Consider the following 22,328-nt stretch of genomic DNA (forward strand, 5'->3'; position numbering starts at 1 on the left):
AAATTATTTTTTTTTTAAATCCAAATTTTATTTTTATTTTGTTTAAATTTTAATATAATAACTACTCAAACGCTTACGTATAGAAATTTACGTTGTTCAGTTAAGTATTCAGGCGAAAGTCAGAAATCAAGAAAAAGGTTCTGTTCTGTTAATAGAAGCTCAAAAATATTTTTTATTTCAAAGAATCATTTATTTGCCAAATTTCACAGATTTCTTTTTATCAAAATCGTTAGAACCGTTTTTGAGAAAAACGAGATTTTTTTTGGTCATATTAATTTTGGCCCTAAAAATAATACAGTAACTTCTCCCCTAGGGTATTTTCCAAAACTCGATCAGTTTTAACCAAATTGCTTCATTTATTTGGGCTTGAGCTCAAGATAGAGATAGACACACAGAAACACAGACAGAATTGTGCGTAATATCCTTACAAACAAAGGTTTTAAGGTATCTGAGTAAGAAAAACTCTTATGACACAAAAGCCGAATTTCCCCTGTCTTGCTGAAATCAGACATTTTACAGCCTATTGTAGCAATTTTAATTTTAATTTACTGAACTTTTTTCATTGACTATGAACAGTTGAAGGTATATAAATCGAACACCTTTTTTGTTATCAATTAATTTTCAATTTCGAACGAAATTCGAAAATATCAGTTAAATTTACATTATGAATCGGTTTTTATTGCAATATGAAAAAAAAAAAAATTGTTTCCGCCAACTTAATTAAAACTTACCCTTGTCATTTAATCAAATATCTTTTTCTGTCTGACACACCCTGTATTTTATAGAATTTATAATTGATACCTATTTTTTTCTTTGCTTTCTTTTAATTTTCTATTGTCTTAATTCTCTGGCAAGGTGAGTGATAAATGAATCAAGAGGTAACACACAAAAGTCTAGAAATGGGGATGAGGGTTGTTTTTTTTTTTTTTTTTTTTTTTTTTTTTTTTTTTGAGGGTCGTAATAGAAAAGTATAGAGCTATAAAATGACTTTTAAGTTCATTCTTGGTAACAATTAATGTTTGTTTGAGAGAAGCTTCTTTTTTTTTTGTAATCTATATTAGTAGATCGTTGAGGTGGTATGGTCTGTGGCAAGACCTAATCCGCTTATGTTACATGAAGATTAACGTTAAATACTTTCTGTTCATTATATCACCCCCATCGTAAGAAGAGAGATATGGTACTTATATTAAAGTTGAAAGTAAAAATTTTAACCAAGGAAAGGATAAAAAGTTATTAAATAAAAAATAACTGACTTTATTTTGCAAGGAATTACAAAAGACAAATTAAAGGATTATTATTATTTTCTATATTTTTTGTTGTTGTTGTTGTGTACAAAAAGAGCTTAGAAAAGTGGTTAATATTGTAGAAATATATCTGTGTGGATAGAATGAGGTAAACATAGTTAAAAAGAAGTAAGAGTTAGAATACACAAAGTGGTTTGTTGAAAATTAAATTATATTGCATAAGGAATTATGGACACATTTTATGTCAATTATTTTGTAATTTTCAACTTAAGGTATGCCACATTCTTCTTGGAAATTGAAGTAAGTGGATTACATTGTTGCATAATATTCCTGGACAAGGGAATGCAAAATATCTTTATTTTGTGTGTCATATTGTCATTTTCAATGCAGGACTTTTTGGATTTGGTCAAAAGAAATTTTATTTAATCCTGAAATAAATTTTAATATTGAAGTATGTACAAAAAAACTAAAATAACGAATATGGTCAGTTTCAGCTTTTGTGTTTCTGGTTTTTCTAGAACTTAATTCATTTTTTATTGTACTAAGATCAGAGTTGTAAAAATATAAATTGAAAAACAATGCATTTGAAATTGAAAAAAATATTTATTGCAACTGAAAAAAAATTTACATTACAAAAAAATGTATTACAACAGAAAAATATTGTATTAAAAAAAATTTAATTCCAAATGAAAAAAATGCAAAAAATAAATTTGCATTAAAAAAAAATATTACTGCAACTGAATAATATTTGCATTGAAAATAAAAATTTTATTTTGCATTAAAAAGTAATTTTATTGCAAGTAAAAAAATTTCTGCATGGGAAAAAAAATTCAATGCAAATTATTTACATAAAATATTTTTTTTTAACATTCTCGTCGAGTTTTTAACAATTTTGACTATTTGGCTAATGAAACGCCAAATAAAAAAATTAATTGCAAATGAAAAATATTTGCATTAAAAAAATGCAAAAAATTAATTTGCATTAAAAAAAAAATGTTACTGCAACTGAATAATATTTGCATTGAAAATAAAATTTTTATTGCAATTAAAAATATTTTGCAGTAAAAAATAATTTTATTGCAAGTAAAAAAATTTCTGCATGGGAAAAAATATTCAATGCAAAATGTGTGCATTAGACTGGGCCAAAAAAATAAAATATTTTTTTTTTTGAAAGTTACTTCAAAAATCTTGTTCAGGATGATGAAAAAAAAATTTGGTGAAAATTTGAGCCGTTAAAAAAAATTTTAAGAGGTCTATCATCGGTGTTTTTTATTTTTATACATGATATGATGTTTTACAACAGAACTGCTAGACGATCAAAGTAAAAAAAATTTCTGTTCATTTTTTCTTATATAAAATTAAATTTCCTACAAAAAAGATCTAATTGAAAATTTTCGTCAGACGAGCCGTATTCGAGTAATTAAGCTTTTTAAATCGAAGTGTTTTTTAAATTTGACTGTTTCACTTTGGAATTTTGTGATGAGCAAATAAGTGAATAGAAAAAATAAAACCACGACAGATTCTTATAGGAAATTTAATTCTCTACAAAAAAGGTCTTGTAGTAAAAAATTAAAAAATCAATTTTCAATTTCAAAATTTTCTAATTCACTGAAAATCCAATATTTTCAAATTAGCAAGATGTTTTCTTGTAGGGACTTAAACGTTCTATAAAACGTTCCTTGGCATCAAATTAATTGCTTTAACCGTTTAGAAGATAATCGTATTCAAATCGCAATGCATACTTGTCATAAGAAAACTATTGAAATCAGTGGTCATTGGTTTTGATACGAATATCTTCTTAACGGTTAAAGCAATTAATTTGCTGCCAGGAAACTTTTTATAGAACGTTTAAGTCCCTACAAGAAAACATCTTGCTAATTTGAAAATATTGGATTTTCAGTGAATTAGAAAATTTTGAAATTGAAAATTGATTTTTTAATTTTTTTCTCGATTTAAATCGTGAATAACTTCTTTAGAACTCAATTTAGGGAAAATTACTACGAGACCTTTTTTGTAGAGAATTAAATTTCCTATAAGAATCTGTCGTGGTTTTATTTTTCTATTCACTTATTTGCTCATCACAAAATTCCAAAGTAAAACAGTCAAATTGAAAAAACACTTCGATTTCAAAAACTTAATTACTCGAATACGGCTCGTCTGACGAAAACTTTCAATTAGATCTTTTTTGTAGGAAATTTAATTTTATATAAGAAAAAATGGACAGAAATTTTTTTTACTTTGATCGTCTACCAGTTCTGTTGTAAAACATCATATCATGTATAAAAATAAAAAACACCGATGATAGACCTCTTAAAATTTTTTTTAACGGCTCAAATTTTCACCAAATTTTTTTTTCATCATCCTGAACAAGATTTTCGAAGTAACTTTCAAAAAAAAAATATTTTATTTTTTTGGCCCAGTCTAGTGTGCATATAATATTTTTTTTTTGTTTAACATTTTCATCGAGTTTCTGACAATTTTGACTATTTGGCCTTACATTCGGGTCAATTTTATAGTTGAAAAAGCCAATGAAATGCCAAATAGTCAAAGTTGTAAAAAATTCGATGAATATTAACAAAAAAAAAATATTTAATGCACACATTTTGCATTGATTTTTTTTTTTTCAATGCGGAAAATTTCTTTAATGCAATAAAAATTTTATTTTCAATGCAAATATTTTCCAGCTGCAATTACTTTTTTTTTGCACAAATTTATATTATTTGCAATAAATTTTTGTTTTAATGCAAATATTTTTCAGTTGGAATAATTTTTTTTAATGCAATTTTTTTCCGATTCAATAAATATATGTTTTTAAGTAAAACATTTGTATTTGCATAAATATATTTTTTATTTGCAATGAATATTGTTTATTTATTTGTATTGGAAAACAAATCCATTAAAAAAAATGATTTTTTGCAACCCTGATTTAGATAAGCAGTGAGGATACATATATCCAAACCTGTACAAATTTTTGTAAAAAAAAATGGAATTTTGTCTAAAAAAAAACTTAAGTAAAAATAAAAAACAAATAAAAAATTTAAATACAAATTAAATTTTATTGAAACACCCTGTAAAAACATAATGTATTTTCTATGTTGTACAACGCCACATCAAAAAAACAAAATGAACAAATTGCATCACACATACAAAAATAATGCATCTGAATATTTCATATAAATGCAAAAATATATGTATAGATTAGAATACCTGTTGCATAAGCCGGTTCAATTTCTTCCTCAGAATGCATCTGTGACACTGGCACCGTTGGTATAGGCACCGGAATTGGTAATCTCTCGTAATGGATGCACTCATGGTGATACTGATGATGCCCATTGTGTATAGTTCCGAGAACACTGCTTCGACCTCCATTATGGCCACTGCAGGTGCTGCCAGCACCCCCGCCACTGCCACCACCTGAATCATCGGCATTGCAACGACTCGAACAGCGCCCCAAACTGCCACTTCCGCCGCCAATTTGTGCCGAAATATTTCCACCCATTACCGAGCCACCACCAGCACTGGAATCTGATCCAGAGTCATGACCGGGACATGGTCCGGCCGAGCCCGGGCGTGAACCAATCAAACTCATGGCCGAGTGCGGAGGAGTTATGGATGACGTTTGCATGTAGTGGTGTGTATAGGGATGTGGATGTGGCACATCATAGTCACCGGTATCGATTGCTCCGGGCAGCATTCCTACACTTCCACTGCCCTGTAGACAGCCAACGGAACCGCTGCCGCCTCCTACTCCTCCACCTTGACTTCCACCACCTCCTGGGCCACCACCTCCGCTACGTAACGATACGCCACGGGTGAGTGTGTTGTTTGCCGATTGTATAGATGAAACTGTGGCGCCACGACATAAAATATCTGAAAGCTGATTTGCCTGCAGGCCGAAATATTTGGACTACAGAATGTTTGGCGGGATACATAGTACACACACAGGTATAATATGGTGAGATAGTCATGATTATAAAGATGATGGACCATGCACAGAAAATTGTGATATAATAAATTTATGATTTGTTTTTTTTTTTTTTCTAGTTTTGATTATGTTTTTAAATTAGGAAGAATATATGAGAAATAAATGAGCATGGAATAGATTTTTTTTTTTAATTTGAATAGAAAATTAGGTTAAATTTAAAGCAAGTTCTATGGGCAGAAGAGAATTGAAGGTTTTTTCCCACAAAAATCCTAATACCACAAAATTCAAATTTCATAACAAATACAAATACAAATACAAATAAGAGGCCTAAATTAAACAAACAAAATAAAATAGTTCTTATCTGAAATCTCTTAGGAAAATTTTTTCCCAATGAATGAAAAACTGAAATTTTCAAATATCGAAAAATTTTCACCAACCTATTTGATTTAAAATTGATCCATATTTTTTTTTAGAAAATTATGAAAATTGAAATAAATAATGGCTAAAATAAAATTAAATCTTACTTCGAATCCAAATAAGTTTACTTGAAAATTAAGATAAAACAGGAACGGGTTTTAGGCATTTTTCTCAATATTTTGAGTTATAAAAATAAGTTGGACTAAAAGTGTTAAAATATATACAATTTTTATTAGTTTGAAAGGACCCCGCACATTTTGTATGGGAAGTGGCCCTCGGTGAAATTTTCTGAAATTTTAGTATGTTGTTCTCTTGAAGCTCTTGATCAAAAGTCGATATGGGCAGAAAGTAAAAAAATGGACAGTTTTTAAGATAACGGATATTTTTCGATGACTATCTCAAACTTTTTAAAAGGGATAGTAACTCTATATATTGTGTTTTGCGTCATTTTTTAGTAGAAATCATAGGTTTTTAGGGACACTGAATCCAAATCCGAAGTCCAATTTGCCTCATCAGGTAAGGTTTTCAAGATAACCTCAAAAAATGTCACAGCCTCAAAAATTTTTTTTGTTTTGATCTGGGAGTGCGACTATATTAAATATATGTTTTTTGGGTCGCTGAAACCAGATTCGAAGTCTATTTTGTCCTATCACGTCAGGTTTTCGAGATAACTTCAAACAAGGTTTTCGTTACTTTTTTGAGGTTATCTCAAAAACTCGAAGTGATAGGATAAAATAGACTTCGAATCTGGTTTCAGCGACCCAAAAATCATGTATCAAACATAGTCGCACTCCCAGATCAAAGAAAAAATTTTTTTGAGACTGTGACATTTTTTGAGGTTATCTTGAAAACCTTACCTGATGAGGCAAAATGGACTTCGGATTTGGATTCAGTGACCCTAAAAACCTATGAACTCTACTAAAAAATGACGCAAAACACGATATAGGGAGTTACCATCCCTTATAAAAGGTTTGAGATAGTCAAAGAAAAAACCGTTATCTTAAAAACTGTCCATTTTTTTACTCTATGCCCATATCGACTTTTGATCAAGAGCTTCAAGAGAATAACATACTAAAATTTCAGACAATTTCACCGATGGCCACTTCCCATACAAAATGTGCGGGGTCCTTTTACTAAAACAAAAGTCTTTTTCAAGACTTCAATTGTTGAAATTTTAAAATATTAAATACAAAAAAAAAGCAACTTTCCAAGAAGTTAGAAACTTGAGAATTTTTATATTAAAAATTCTCAAGTTATTTTCAACTCCTAGTGAAGAAAATGGACCTTATTTCACAAATATTAGTCCTGAAGAACGGTATAAGCATACCCGAAACGTCGACTAGTACGAATTGAGTATATTGAAGAAAGACCTACGAAAAAAATATATATATTTTTTTTTTTTTTTCAATTTTTATTACTTTATTAAATTCAACTTTCTTTCGATAGAGGCCTTTTTTTTGCAGGAAATCTAAAAAAATGCCATTTTTAACCCAACAGCCTTCTGTTCATATTTTTTTGTTTTTATTGTTGTCACTGGGTTTTTGTTTTATGTCAGGTTCTTTCAACTTTTAATCAAAAGTAACTCAGTGTTACACACATGAAAACCGTACCAATGAAATGATAATGGTTAGGTTTTGAAGAGATAATTTTTTAAAGTTTATTGTGTTTTTTTTTTCTTCAGTTTTTGAGTAGTAAATTTATTAATCTCAAAAGAAGAGATGACACGTTAAATATTAGTAGGTGACCATTATCTATTTTAACCATTCAAAACTTTCTAAAGAGATGATGTAAAAAAGTGTCGTTCGCTGAAAATGGTTTCACTGTTTAGAACCGAAATGCATTTGATTTAAATTAAATTTAAAATTGTTTTCATTTAAAATCAAAAGTTTCTTTTTTTTTTAATTTTATTTTATTAGGTAGGTATGTTTTAATTTTATTTCTATTTTGCGGTCAATAAGGATCTTAAAAACGAAAAATAATGGAATTTCATTTTAATTTTTTCCTTTTATTGAAATTAATTCATAAGTTTTGGCATCTCTTGTAACAAAAAAATGGTTTATTTGATTTTCAAGTTAAAGTTATAACGGTGGCTAAAATTTATAACCATAATTTTTCTTAAAAAACAAACGATGTACAAAAAAAAATTATATATGTTTCTGTAATCTATAACAATATTTGTTAACAGTGGTCTGGAAGAACCAATCTCTGTTTTTCTCTTCTTATGTTTTTAAAAATTTTCAAAATAATAATAGCCACACTTTTTTAAATCTAAGACAATTTCTTATAATAAATTTTCAAGATAAATTTTTAAAACAAATATATTTTAAAATTCGTTTGACAATTTCTCACATAAAGTTTAAAATTTTATATTTTTCAATAACAATAAATGGACCCAAAAAACGGGAAGTTGACCTATTTTTATTGAATTTTGTCTTCCGATTCGGAATCAGCATTCGAAAAAAAAAGATCATTTTATTTTATTTTTTTTTTTTCTAAAAATAAAAAAAACTAGATGCTCAATTTTCCAAAATCAATGAACTTTGCAAAAAATAATTACCTCTTAAAAAAAATGAGAAAATTAAATTTTTAAAAATGTGACCGAAATAGAAGATTTCAAAAATTTCACAATCAAACCTGACAGAGGGGATTCTAGGCTCTAACTTTACAAATTTCAATTGGATAAAGTATTTTACACATTCATTCCATTTATGAGAATGTTACTAAGTTAAAAATTTAAGACGTTCACATCAGCACAGCTATCAAAAATGTCAAAAAAAAATTACAATGATATTTGATTCGTGAAACCGTTACCATTGTTGGTTGCTACAAAATTTCTTTTCAAAATTTATAAATTCAATTTGAATGTTATTGAAAATAATATTTTCTGTAACAGAAAAAAAAAATTTACAAAAAAAAATGTTGGTATTGAATTTGAGGTCACAATTATAACTATTATAAGATTTCCTCATTTTTTAAAAATTTGTGTGTAATTTTTCTAAACGAAAGTAAAAAAAAAAGTACTGAATTATCTGAGCCTTCAAAAATTGCTTTTATTTTTCAAAAGAATTTTATTTAGCTTTCGGTCGAACAAATGGGATTTATTCTCTTAATTACTGTTGCCTGCAAGAAAAATTCCAACGTTTTGTACAAAAAAGTTTAGAGCAATGTATACATTATATGTAAATAAAACTATTTCAACATAAAAACAATATATTCTTTATTAGGAGTATAACTGTTCAAAATATTCTTAATCTAAACCTTAAATTCCATCTACCCTTACGAATCCAACACATAATCACCCCAGTATATTACACATACCACAAGTATAAAAACATAAAAACTAATCATGTCAAGCCACAAAATTGGTTATATAAATTAGATACTTTGTTTATATTAAGTTTTTCGTTATCCAACATAATTTTTCTGTCATATGACATGTATGTACCTTAGGGTGTCCCTTATATTGCAAATGGCTGAATTTAAATACGCATACGGGCTCAAAAGTTTCGCAATAAATAAAAAAAAATATTCCCAAAGTTTCAAGTCCCTATCTCAATGCTAAGTGGACGCGACTTAATTTTTAATATTTCCATACAAAATATCGATAAATTACAGGTAGTTTTGAAGTGGTTTACTCAAAAATTCGGTAAAACTGTAAAAGTTGATAGAAAATTTTGAAAATTTGTAAATATCTTCACCACTATAAGCAGTGTACGAAAAAAAGATTTAAAAATATTTTTCTTTTGTAAACAATGCTTAGTAAGTAAAACATAACCGCAAATATCATAAGAACAGTGTTATTAACGGTTACCTACTTTTTACTGACTCAGCATTATTTAAAAAAATAAATAATTTTTTCGTATACTCCTTATAGTGCTGAAGATATTTGCAAATTTTCAAAATTTTCTATCAACTTTTACAGTTTTACCGAATTTTTGAGTAAACCACTTCAAAACTACCTGTAATTTATCGATATTTTGTATGGAAATATTAAAAATTAAGTCGCGTCCACTTAGCATTGAGATAGGGACTTGAAACTTTGGGAATATTTTTTTTTATTTATTGCGAAACTTTTGAGCCCGTATGCGTATTTAAATTCAGCCATTTGCAAAATAAGGGACACCCTAATGTACCTACTCTGTACTCATATGAACATATATATGAGTAAAAGTTTATCCAACATATCTCTCTCTCTCTCTCTCTCTTTCTCTCTGAATGGCCATCATCATTCTGTGAACTTTTAATATAATCTCAGTTCCCTTTCCCATTCAACATTCAACTTTATTTAAAGGTTAAAGGTTACGTATACGCCAGAGTGTCTCTGACTAAAAATACATATGTACAAGCAAGCTACCTATGGCTTCACTTTTTCTCTTATCGTCATCATCATCATCATCAACATCATCATCACTGAAATAGCCTCACTATAAACATCATATAAATGCCAATGAAGGAAGGAAAGATTCACTTTTTAACCCTCTGTTCTGCACACGCCAGCCATCAACCGCCCGCCCGCCTGCCTATCCTGCTCTGCCCTACTCATAGTCGCCATAGTCGGTCGTCATCATCATCATCATCATCATCTGCACCGCCGCCGGACTAATTGATCAAAAAAAAAAAATAAAATAAAAAAATGAAAAACTTTCTTGGCATAGTGCCCCTTTTGCTTGCAATAACCCTAAAGTTTAAAGTGCACGATAATCATCTTTCTTTTTCCTGTCTATATATTTCAGATAGATAACCCAACTAACCTTACCAACATCCTCAACATAATATTTGTTGACAAACATTATGTCATCCTTCTACCACCACCATCGCCATTGAACACTATCCACAGCACAGCACAGACATTGCACAAAAGTGCTCCACTTTGGAGACTTTCGAGGGCAGCATGCAAGACCAAAAATTTTTAAGACCATTATAATCCATTTTCAAGCCAAAACCTCGCAAATCAGATTAAAAATATTTATAGCAAAAGAGAGAGAAATGAAAAAAAAAAAAAATATTCAAAAACAAACAAATTTCGAAAATCCTTTGTTCAAAAATTTTCTAAAAACTTTTCGTCCTTTTTTTTTTTTTTTTTTCTTTGCAAAAAGCCAAGCCAGCCAAAGCCAAAAGCATATATTCCAGCCATATCGCCATTCGATGAGGATAATAATGTGAGAGAGAAAAGATGTCGAATTGGAATTTTGTGTTTGCTTTTGCTTTTTGTACCTACCATTTGCTCACATATCATTTGTTTCTCTTTCTCTCTCTGATGCCGCCCTCTCTCTCTCTCTCTCTTTCTTTCTCTCTCTCTCTCTTGGGTGGATTCTCTTTGTTGGCAGTATGGGGCAAATAGGCAGAGGAGAAGAAAATCCTTGATTAATGGTAAAAAATTTACTCGACAATGACGTATGTGGAGAATATTTGTGGTGCTTTCTGCCAAAGCGCCTTGGATTGCAAGGACTTTACCCATAACATACATGGAAAAATGGGAAATTGAAATGGAATTGGTATAGGTATAGGGTAGGGTTAGGGTGGCTCATTCGAATAAAAAATCTATACGAGACTAATCAATTCGAATGTGGTGCGATGCGATATTGTGTCCTGTTCCTCTGTGCCCCTCTTTACCCCTTACCCCCATCGACCCTTAATATCTCTCTAGGTATTTATAATTTTTAAAGGATGCTTGTGTGTTTTTTTTGTATGGAAGTGTGTGCGTGGGTATATCTCGGCAGTTCATATATTGAATAATTTAATAATACAATGGAATGGGTAAAAGGTCAAGGATGAAAGCACTATCCACATGCAGCAGTCATTCTTTTGGTGTATATGTCTTGTCGGCGGCTTCGTTTAGTCGACGACCGACGACGAGAATCAAACTCGTGCAGAGGAAAAATCCTTCAGAACCAAAAAAAAAAACCGGCTCGAGAGTTTGAGGGCTGACCACGAGCAGAAAACGACCGACTATGATGATCATCATCATTTAAAAAATTTAAAAAAAAAAAAAAAACATGATGATTATGATGATGCCAAAAAGATTTTAAACTTTAACAGAAATTTTTATTCTTCATGGTTATTATCTCTCTATTTTCTTTTTTTTTTTTGCTTTTTTATTTTTTAATGGATTGTATGATTATGAATAAAAAATCACTCAATTTGTAGGCAAGAAATTATACCTATACACAGCGTCCTACAGGGTGTTTAATATTGAAAGTCATTTACTTTTTCTTATCTAAGATAATCGACATTTTTTTTACTGCTATTAATTCCCATAAGGATATCACACACAAAATCCATTTGTAATGGAAAATTTTATGAGAAATTTTCCAGTTCAAATGGTTTTGGTGATTACTTTTTTTTTTTTTTTTTTGTGAATTTCCAAGAGGTCATTGTGATTATGGTGTATATAGATCTTATTCTTATGATAGGGATTTGATAGTGATATTTTGAAAATGTTTACCATGGGGATTTTGTTTCAATATTCTCCATACAAACAGAAATCTTGATTTGTTTTATTTTTTTTGGTTATATACACAAGGGAGTGATTTGGAAGCTTTCCTTTTAATTCTTTTCAATTTTCTTGAAACATTTTAATGGATAAAAGATTATTTTGGGAATCAAAGTGTAAATCTAGAGCAAAAGAGTTGGATATTTGTTGATGTGTATCAGTGTAGTGGAAAGTTAAGATATATTATAAAATAACCGAAATTATATGAAGATCTCGTACGAAATATTGACATGTTAAGCTTTAAATTTCTATTTAAAATTCTCAAGAAACATTTGCTGGATGATTTTGATTTTTTCATTTATTAATTTAAATGAAAGATTAATAAAAATGTATGCTAACACGGGATTTAGCCTGAAATGTTTTAACTTTTAAACAAATTTATTACTATGGTTAATAGAGGGGCTAGTTTTCTATTTAATAACACTGGTCGGCAAAAAAAACAAAAAAAGTCGGGAGCAAGAACTCTGTAAGGTGATTTTAATAAACTTGAGTGTGCTGAATTAAAAACAGTTTACAGATTTTTTCCATCACGTCTAGTTTTTGATCTCTGCTCATCACAATTTTAGCTATAAAATCCCAAAAACTAGTTTTAAATAAAATGTTTTTTGACATTTGATCTAAGAATATTATTTTTCCGTAATATTTTGCTATTTTTTCAACCGAATCAGGAGTCGAAAACTGAAATTTACTTCAAATCTGCTTCAAAAACCATCAGTTACCTTAACCACCACGATTTTGAGATATTATACCTTTCTATACCAAATATGTTTTAGAAAAAAATAATTTTGAAAATAAAAATAAACGTATTTAAGACGATAAAATATGGCTTTTGAATATTGCATATGTAGTTTTGCGAAAAAAAATTTAACCGTGATGAAATTCAACTCCAAAAGTACCACAAAAACCCGTTTTTGACCTGTTAATATTTAAATATTTCGAAAACTTGACGTGCCAGAAAACTTGACTTCAGATTCGGAATTAGCACATAAAAGTCCTTTAGAAAAGTATGGTTTGGTTCAAGCTCCATTTTCGTTGCCGACCAGTGTAATCGATCTTAGTTTTGCAACCGCAAGCAATTCAATAAAAATATTACTTGGAAAATAATAAAATTCAACAAAGCAGTCTTCACATATTTACTCGAAAAGGGCTTTCGAAATGAAAAAAATCTTATTCCATCTTGACTTTTGATAGAGAATTTAAAAAAAAAAAAAAAAAAACAGCATTTTAGAAAGCTAGAATTTACGTTACAACCATGGTACCTTACAATGACAAAACATTGAAAAAGGAGTCTTTTACAAATTCCGAGACGTAAAAAGTATATTACAAAATTACGTCATGTGAATGTTCTTAAGAAAAAATTAATTGCTGAATCCCAAAATTACTGAAAATAACAGTTGAATATTTAGTGTTAAAATCTTTAAAATGTATTCGTTTTACTTAACAAGTTTCACATGAATTTACATAGCTGGAAAGACTGACAGTTTGAGTTCATAAACAATATGTAAAATGTTATTCCACACTTGATAACATCTTCACCTTGATAAGACGAGCTATATGCGTTCTCTGTTAATATTAAAACAACGTTCGATGAAATTGACAAAGAGGCTCTATTCATCAAACTCAGCAATCTTAGGGTACCTACATACGAAATCCTTAAAATTCTGTCCTTCCAACTAACACTTTTGGATCTATGAATCTTTACAAATTCTATTGTACTTTCTTCTTTAAAACAAAGTTTTAGCTTGCGTACTAAACGTTATAATATTTTTTTTAAACAACTAGGTATTCATAAGTAATTTTGTATAGGTAAAGTTTAAAATAGGAAATTATTACTTAATAAATTTATCTTAACTTAAGTAAATTCCAAGTTTTTGACTATCTGCCAGGAGGAATTACTTTTACCCAGATACAGATGCAAGCCGAAAATCTGATTAAAACATGATTTATATTGGGTTTTGTAGAGCTTGCATTTAACACAGATTTTAATTCGTTATTTAAAAAAAAAAAAACATTTTTAGAAAAAAAAATTAAAAAATATTGTTAAAATTTATTTTTAAATCAAACTTTTCTTTTAAGAAATTTTTAATCAAGGGGCACGGTAGTGCCCAGCCAAGTTCTCTAGCAACTTTTGCACTACACCCTTATTTGCAGGAAACAACTCAGGCCATTTTCGACCCCCCTCTAACTTCCACACCAAAGATGCTAGAAATTTCAAACTCACTGAGTTCGTCAAAACCAAACACCTCACAAAATTTCAGCCTCCTACGATGAGTAGTTTCTGAGATATAGGGCTTCAAAAATCGCAAAAACCGTATCTGACTCACTGACTCACTGACAGATCATCAAAATTATGGAGAACTTCCCGATATCGTAGAAACTTGAAATTTTACACGGTGATAGGACTTGTGGTGTATACAAAGGAAAAAATCGAAAATTTGAGATTTTCAATTCAGGGGGCGTGGCATCCGCCCATTTCCGCTGAATTTTCATCATATATTATAGAGCACTTCTGATTATCGTAGAATCTTGAAATTTGGTAGAATAGTAGAGCTGGTAGTTTATACAAAGGAAAAAATTTAAAACTTGATAATTTCAGCCAGGGGGCGTGGCAACCGCCCATTTCCGCTGAATTTTCATAAATTATTATAGATCACTTCTGATTGTCGTAGAATCTTGAAATTTGGTAGAATGGTAGAGCTGGTAGTTTATACAAAGGAAAAAATTTAAAATTTGAGAATTTCAGCCAGGGGGCGTGGCAACCGCTCATTCCCGCTGAATTTTCATAAAATATATTACAGAGTACTTCTGATTATCGTAGAATCTTGAAATTTAGTAGAATAGTAGAGCTGATAGTTTATACAAAGGAAAAAATTTAAAACTTGAGAATTTCAGCCAGGGGGCGTGGCAACCGCCCATTTCCGCTGAATTTTCATAAATTATTATAGAGCACTTCTTATTGTCGTAGAATCTTGAAATTTGGTAGAATGGTAGAACTGGTAGTTTATACAAAGGAAAAAATTTAAAGTTTGAGAATTTCAGCCAGGGGGCGTGGCAACCACCCATTTTCACTGAATTTTCATCAAATATAGAGATTTTATATTCTACAGCTATACCTTGCAAAAAGTAGTGAAATCACAACAAAAACATTACTGTTAAAAAAAGAGCCAAGTTCTCCTATGTTGAAATTATGCTGGCACAAAAAGTACTGAGATGTAAAAGTGTACCAAGTTCTAAAGTTTGGGTTCAAATTCGTATCAATAAAATTTTGATTGTTTACTTGGCAATTTTTGAAATAACTTTAAAAATCGATAATTAAGAAAAATTGTCAAGAGAACAATCAAAATTTTATTGATACGAATTTGAACCAAAACTTTAGAACTTGGTACACTTTTACATCTCAGTACTTTTTGTGCCAGCATAATTTCAACATAGGAGAACTTTGCTCTTTTTTTAACAGTAATGTTTTTGTTGTGATAAACACATCATAACAAATTTTAAAATTAAATCATCGCCTCGTATGAATAAAATTGATTTTTAAACAAAAGTTCTTTTTTTCTTTTATATTTTGCCAAATTTTAATGTAAACGTTTACTTAAACTATTCTTTACGAAATAGGTTGATTCGTTTACGAGAATAAGAAATCAAGAAAACGGTTCTTTGACAGGTACCGCTGTTAATTATCGTTGTTCGTATTTTAAAAGTACGAAATAACACAAAATTTTTTATCAAAATCGTTACAGCCGTTTTTTGAAAAAAAAAAAAAATATTTTTACTATATTGGTTGTTTGAAACGTGACGTTAGTTTGTCTATTAGATTTTTACCCCAGAGGGCACTATCAGAAAGAGCACTTTGGAGGAGTTCTTTTAGGGTTTTATATTTATTTAAAAACGTCATTTACTAGCTTGAAACATTGCCTCGTGAAGGTCTGATTCATCATGAAGACTTTTTTTCTTTTATAAATTCGAATCCTGAAAGAGGTCTAAAGGTCATACTTTTCGCTTCGTTAAGTCCTGATTCGTCATGAATACTTTTTTTATTTCATAAATTCACATCCTTAAAGAGGTCTTAAGATCATAGTTTTTGCTTCGTGAAGGCCTGATTCATCATTAATTCTTTTTTCTTTCATAAATTCGAATCCTTAAAGTAGTCTTAAGGTCATATTTTTTGTTTCGTGAAGGCTTGATTCATCATGAAGCCTTTTTTTTCATAAATTCTCATCCTTAAAAAAGTCTTAAGGTCTTACTTTTTGCTTCGTGAATGCCTGATTCACCATACAAACTTTTTTATTTCATAAATTCGCATCTTTAAAGAGATCGTAAAGTCATAACTTTTTTTCCGTGAGTCCTGATTCGTTATGAAGACTATTTTCTTTCATAAATTCGCATCCTTAAAGAGGTCTTAAAGCTATATTTTTTTGTTTCGTGAAGGCCTGATTTACCATGAAGATTTTTGTCTTTCATAAATTCGCATCTTTAAGGAGATCTTATGGTCATACTTTTTGCTTCGTGAAGGCCTGAGTCATAATGAATACTTTTTTCTTTCATAAATTCGCATCCTTAAAGAGGTCTTAAGATCATACTTTTTGTTTCGTAATGGTCTGATTTATTATGAAGACTTTTCTCTTTCATAAGTTTGCATCTCTAAAGACGTCTTAAGGTCATACTTTTTGCCTCGTGAAGGACTGATTTATCATGAAGACTTTTTTCTTTCATAAATTCGTATCCTTAAAGAGGTCTTAAGATCATACTTTTTGATGATTCATTAGGAAGACTTTTTTCTTGCATAAATTTGCATCCTCAAAGAGGTCTTAAAGTCATACTTTTTGCTTCGTGAATGCCTGATTCACCATGAAAACTTTTTTATTTCATAAATTCGCATCTTTAAAGAGATCTTAAGGTAATAATTTTTGCTTCTTGAAATCCTAATTCGTCATGAACTTTAACTATTTTTATAGCAAATTATTATAAAGAATGCAAAATTAATTTTAATGAACTAAAACACTTCTAATCCTTAAGCATAAAATTTACAGGGTCATAAAGAATAATAGCATCTTAATATTCTATGAAATATACACATCCTCTATTTGAAACACCCTGTTTAAGAACTTAGCTAGAAGGCCAAACTCTGAAAGTCATCTCTTTTGCTCAATGGTCTCCTTGGAGACAACACGAAAGTAGAATTCAAGATGGTGTCAAGAGCGTGTGTGTGGTGTTGTAAAAAAAAAATAAATAAAAAAAAAAAAGATTATAAAAAAAGGACCGAAATAAAAAAAAAAAAAAAAACGATGAACTATGTGGCTATACGCACGTCAACAATGTAAATAGATGGGTGTAACGTTTACTTTTTGTATTGTTCAAGAAACGACGACGACAAAAACGACAAAAGGCGATTTGATTTTTTTTTATTTCTTTTTTTTTTTTTTGCTTCTTGTCTATTCTTTTTCTTCATCGCCATTTGCTATTTCAAAAGGAAGAAATATAAAATTTTTTTTTTGTTTTCATTTTTTTGTTGTATTTTTTTATTTCAAACTTTTCTGGATGTCATCCTGGGGCCATCTGGGGAATTGCTTGATGTAACTTATACACTCTCCATTTTATTCTTCATCTGTTTCATCTGCCTCCTTTCACTCCTGGCAGAAGCAAAGCACTCCTGGGTAAGTTTGATGATGATGATGGGAAAAGCACTTGCAGCAAAATATTCTACTGTTAGATTATTCAACAAAAGGTTGTCTTTTGTATAAATGTCAGTCGGTTGGTTTGGTTTGGTTGGTTTGGTCGGCTCTGGATATTGTGAAGCTATATGACCAACTCCCTTCCAACACTCGACTATTTTTTTTATTTATTTTAGCTGGAGGATTTATACTTGAAACAAATGACTTTATGTCCTTTGGTGAAAGGAGTGTAAAATAAAACACAAGAAAAAAAAAATTACAAAAACCGTAAAGTTTTAAAACCACTTTGCTGCCTTTGGATTTGCTCTAAAATGGCGGTCAATTAACATACGAATTTGATGGTGATAGTAAATCATTAAACAACACTAACTTTTTCTGAAGTAAGTAAAAATGCAAATTTTTGCTGAGGGAAGGAGAACATTTTTTGGGACGCAGCAGAGTTTTAAGAGAAAAAAGCTTTTTTATACAACGGAAATTATTTATCTATTAAAAAGAAAGAAAGCATTTCACTTAGAGAGTGACGTTTAAAACGTAAATAAAATAGGGAAAGGGTTGAGAATTTTTTGTAATTTTTTACCAGTACTATCTCTGAAATGGGTCTTTGGTACCTTTGATATACAGTTCAACGACCATCTACAGACAAGAATTTTTGACAACCAACTTTAAAAAAACGGAAGTGGTTGAATACGATACTCTACTTCAGAATGAGTTTTTTGCGGTCGATCTTAGAGTTTTATATGCAAGGGTTTTTATTTTTGCAGAAAAAGTTCGATGGTTCCATCTTCCATTACATCAATATCAATTGGTTGCTCAAGTACCTACACTCGTTGTTCTTCTGTCCTTAAAGGAATTTTAAAAAGAAGATACCACTACAACGAAATTTTGTCATTATATTGATTAATCGATACTAGTACTATCCAAACAATAAAATCGGAAAATTCCAAGAAAAGTTTCAGTTTAAACTTGTCCTCAAAAATTAAACTTATTTTAAATTGAGTGAGCAATGAAAATATTCGATGGGCATTTTACATTTTTCTTTTTATATATAATTTGTTTTTGTATTTTTTTCTCAGTTCTGGTGGTTTTCACGAATAATTGAATTAAAATTCTTCTACAAGTCGGCTTTTCTCAGAATTAATATTACCGGGAATACCTACATTTTCAAAAGAATTTGGCTTTTAGTGCAACAGATTTTTTTTCGAGAGAATTTCATCCTGCAGGAAGTTAACGATGTCAGAACGAAAAACAGCTGAGTAATATATTTTTTGGAGGACAGAATTCAATTTTGTGGAAATCGACATTGACCAATTTGTTTTTAAACTATAGAAAAAAAAATCATGTGTGCAATTCACACGCGGTAGAAGTGAAACCTTAAAAAACTCATTTTTCTTGAAAAAAAAATTCGAAAAAATCTATCTTTTTTTTCTTCCACCAACTTTAAATCCATTTTTTAAATGACAACATATAATAAATTGTATACCATCTGAAAGCTTATTATTTTAACTTTTATAAGACGTTTCCATCATATTTCTACGACGCTTTACAAAAAAAGTTTAAATTTTTTAAAGCCAACCATGTCGAAATTTCAAACTGAGATTACGGTACTTCCTACACTGGTGGCTAGTTATCGGCAAATGATCTCAACAGGTGTTTTGATGTATTTTTCAAGTTTTTTTAATTTAAGATTGTGTAACTTGTAGAGCACATACAGTAATGTGCGATATGTCAAATGAAAGGTAGTATTATCAGCATGCGTATTAAAGATTTAAAAAAAAAATTAAATTTGTATGTGCTCTATATTAAAAGATATAACGTGTATAGAAAAAGAATATCATTTATCCGTTATCTCACAATTCTGGGCATGAAATTGATTAAAATTTTGTACAATTATAGTTTATTCTATTACCTATCTACAGTGTAAATTTCATTTAGGTATCTATCTGTTAAAACAAAAAAGTTATATAATGAATTGATTTTTCGTGTCAGTTTTTTCGTTTCATCTTGTTTCAAATCACTACGATACTAAAGAAGTTTTCACTTCAAAAGACAAGTAAAGGTCAAATATAAGTTTAAATTTTAAATTTCATAATATGTATTGGGCATGTTTAGTGTGTCAAACTTATTTTATATGAAAAACTCATCCACGTTAAACAATCCGCATATCCAACTACTGTAGTGTTGACCCAACAAATTGAACTATCGTTAAGTTTTCGAACGTCGTCTATGCGAGTTCTGGTAAAAAACAAAAACTAAGCTCAAACTTCGTACCACCATAGGGTTTTCTGGCAAACTTGTGAATTACTTTTATGTTTATCATTGTTTTCTTTATCAGAATAAATCACACATTTTTCGAAGAAAATCAATTTATTTTTTTGGATATAGAAAAAAAGTTACGCATACACCACAGTGACCCATTTCACATTCAAAGATGTATTTGAAAATTTGTTTCCGATCATTAAAACTGAAGTATTAAATGAAGGCACTTGAAACAATTTAACCTGGTCCACCCCAATATGTGAATGCATAAATATAACCAGGGGATAATCAGGGGACAAATTGAATGAATAGCAAGCTTTAAAAAAAATATTCTAGGATTTTCAGAAATAAAAAAAAAAAAACAGTCAATTTCAAAAAACTTTGGTTACATCTATAAATTGTATTAATATCAATTATCCCTTGATCAGGATTTAAAAAGGGGTATGGTTTGTTTCGCTTTTCTTATTTCGGTTTTTGGTTGTTTCGTCTAAGTCGATTCGCTATTTTATTGTTTCGTATTTTTGTTGATTAGTTTTTTATTTATTTCGTTTTTCCTTATTTCGACAAACTTATACTCCGTTTTCTTATGACTTCGTTTTTGGTTTATTTTGTTATTGATTACTTCGTTTTTTTCATTATTTCGTTTTGGAATTAAGTCGCCTTTAGTTCACTTGGACTTTAATTATTTCGCCACTATTTGTTTCGCCCATTTTTTTGTGGATGTTAATAGCCCTTAGGCTATTATCCACAAAAAAATGGCGAAACAAATAGTGGCGAATAATTCGCGTCATTTTGAGTGCCTGCTTATTTTAAAAATGCCCAAAAAAGAAAAAAACAACGAATTCGTTACAATTTAAGGTAACAGATTTCTTATATTATAAGGATTTGCTTAATTTTAATCCAAAAGTCTTCAAAACCCAAAACAATCCACAAAACTGAAGACGGAATAACCAGATGCCAAAACAAACTAAAAGCGAAATGAACCTTGGCGAAACAGCTCATTAGACTTGTAATGAAAATGCGAAATAAATAAAAATCAAGAAGACACAAGGCGAAGTTATAGTTGGGCGAAATGATCGAAATACGAAGTAAACGAAAACCCAAATAAAGGATGGCGATCTAATAAAAAAAAATTGTGTCAAAAACGAAATAACAGAAATCGAAGTAAAAAAGGCGAAACAATAGGCACCCTTTAAAAAGGTAGGTAATCAAAGTTTTTTTGAAAAGGAACATTCGAGTTAAAAGTTACGTTATAAATTATAATGACGTTTTATTCGCTTACGACAACTGAGTTACGCAGCCTACAAGCAGTAGCTCTCGGATTGTCAACCAATTTTGAGGCAAGATCTTCAATTTTATCATGATTTTCAAGCAACAAAATGACGCTATTCAGATAAGTTACCAGTGTTTGGAATGATTGCTAGCCCAAAAACAAAAAGATTTAGATATGGTTCAAGTATACCTTTTTCATGTACAATTTACGGCAAATTTAAAGACGTTTTTGAACTTGAAAACCAAATTAAAAAGTATTTACTTCTTATTCAATATTTTGCTTCTTATTTTGTTAAGTATTTTTTATGAATTTTTATAAAACAGTGAAAAAATTATTAAAATTAAATAAAAACTTCAAAAATTAGGACCCTTCGACCAATTTCTCAGCTTTTCGATCCTTTTTGTGCGGGAGAAGTAAAAAAGCTCACGAAAGCTGGATCCCACACAATTTTAAGTATACGTAGCTGAAAGCAGTTTAGTAAGAAATCAGTTTAAAAAAAGTGGTTTGCCTAAAAACGCTTAAAACAAAAAATTGAAAAATTTTGAAATTTTGTTTCAAGAAGTGTCTGGTGTTGCGTCTTCTCTATGAACGATTGCGATTTGACAAGCACAATTAAATCAATGCTTACTCCTTTCAAAACTCAGTAATGCAATCTGCATAAGTAAGCCTATTCACAATGTGCTCTAGAAGCTTAAGTATTTTAAACATAAATATGTATATGTAAGAGTTTATTTTCCAACCATCCTTAAATTTACTGATTAATAATTCAAATTTCTCATCAAAATAGCTAAAATTGCTTGCCCATGTTATTGCTTTCAATTTAAGCGATTTATGATATTTTGGGAGTTCAGTAGGCAACACAAGTAGAAAAAAGCCAAAAAAAAAACTAAAATAAAATAAAACTGTCAGACAACATCGCCAGCAATGGTACTTAGGTCATTCCATACCTTGTGTCCGTCCACCTTTTGCATACCTTATAAATACTTTCATAAATTGCCAATCTATTTTAATGAAACCCTTGACCGAATTGCTGCAACTATACTAACGA

The 22,328-nt window shown here is 29.8% G+C and overlaps 1 protein-coding gene across 7 annotated transcripts in view; it reads right to left on the bottom strand.

The window, feature by feature from the left end:
* Nucleotides 1–22,328, bottom strand: part of LOC129920176 (atypical protein kinase C) — a 90,011-nt gene that overhangs the window by 24,698 nt on the left and 42,985 nt on the right. For 3 of the 7 annotated variants that reach the window (XM_056001402.1, XM_056001404.1, XM_056001403.1), the window contains one exon: nt 4,452–5,151. The exons of 1 other annotated variant lie outside the window; for it this stretch is intronic. In XM_056001402.1, coding sequence (XP_055857377.1) covers nt 4,452–5,151 — 700 coding nt within the window. Of the gene's footprint in view, nt 1–4,451; nt 5,236–22,328 lie in introns of those variants that run through there. 3 more of the 7 variants (XM_056001405.1, XM_056001409.1, XM_056001407.1) reach the window with 2 other exon arrangements.

Source organism: Episyrphus balteatus, chromosome 4, assembly GCF_945859705.1.
Source record: "Episyrphus balteatus chromosome 4, idEpiBalt1.1, whole genome shotgun sequence".
Lineage (NCBI taxonomy): Eukaryota > Metazoa > Arthropoda > Insecta > Diptera > Syrphidae > Episyrphus > Episyrphus balteatus.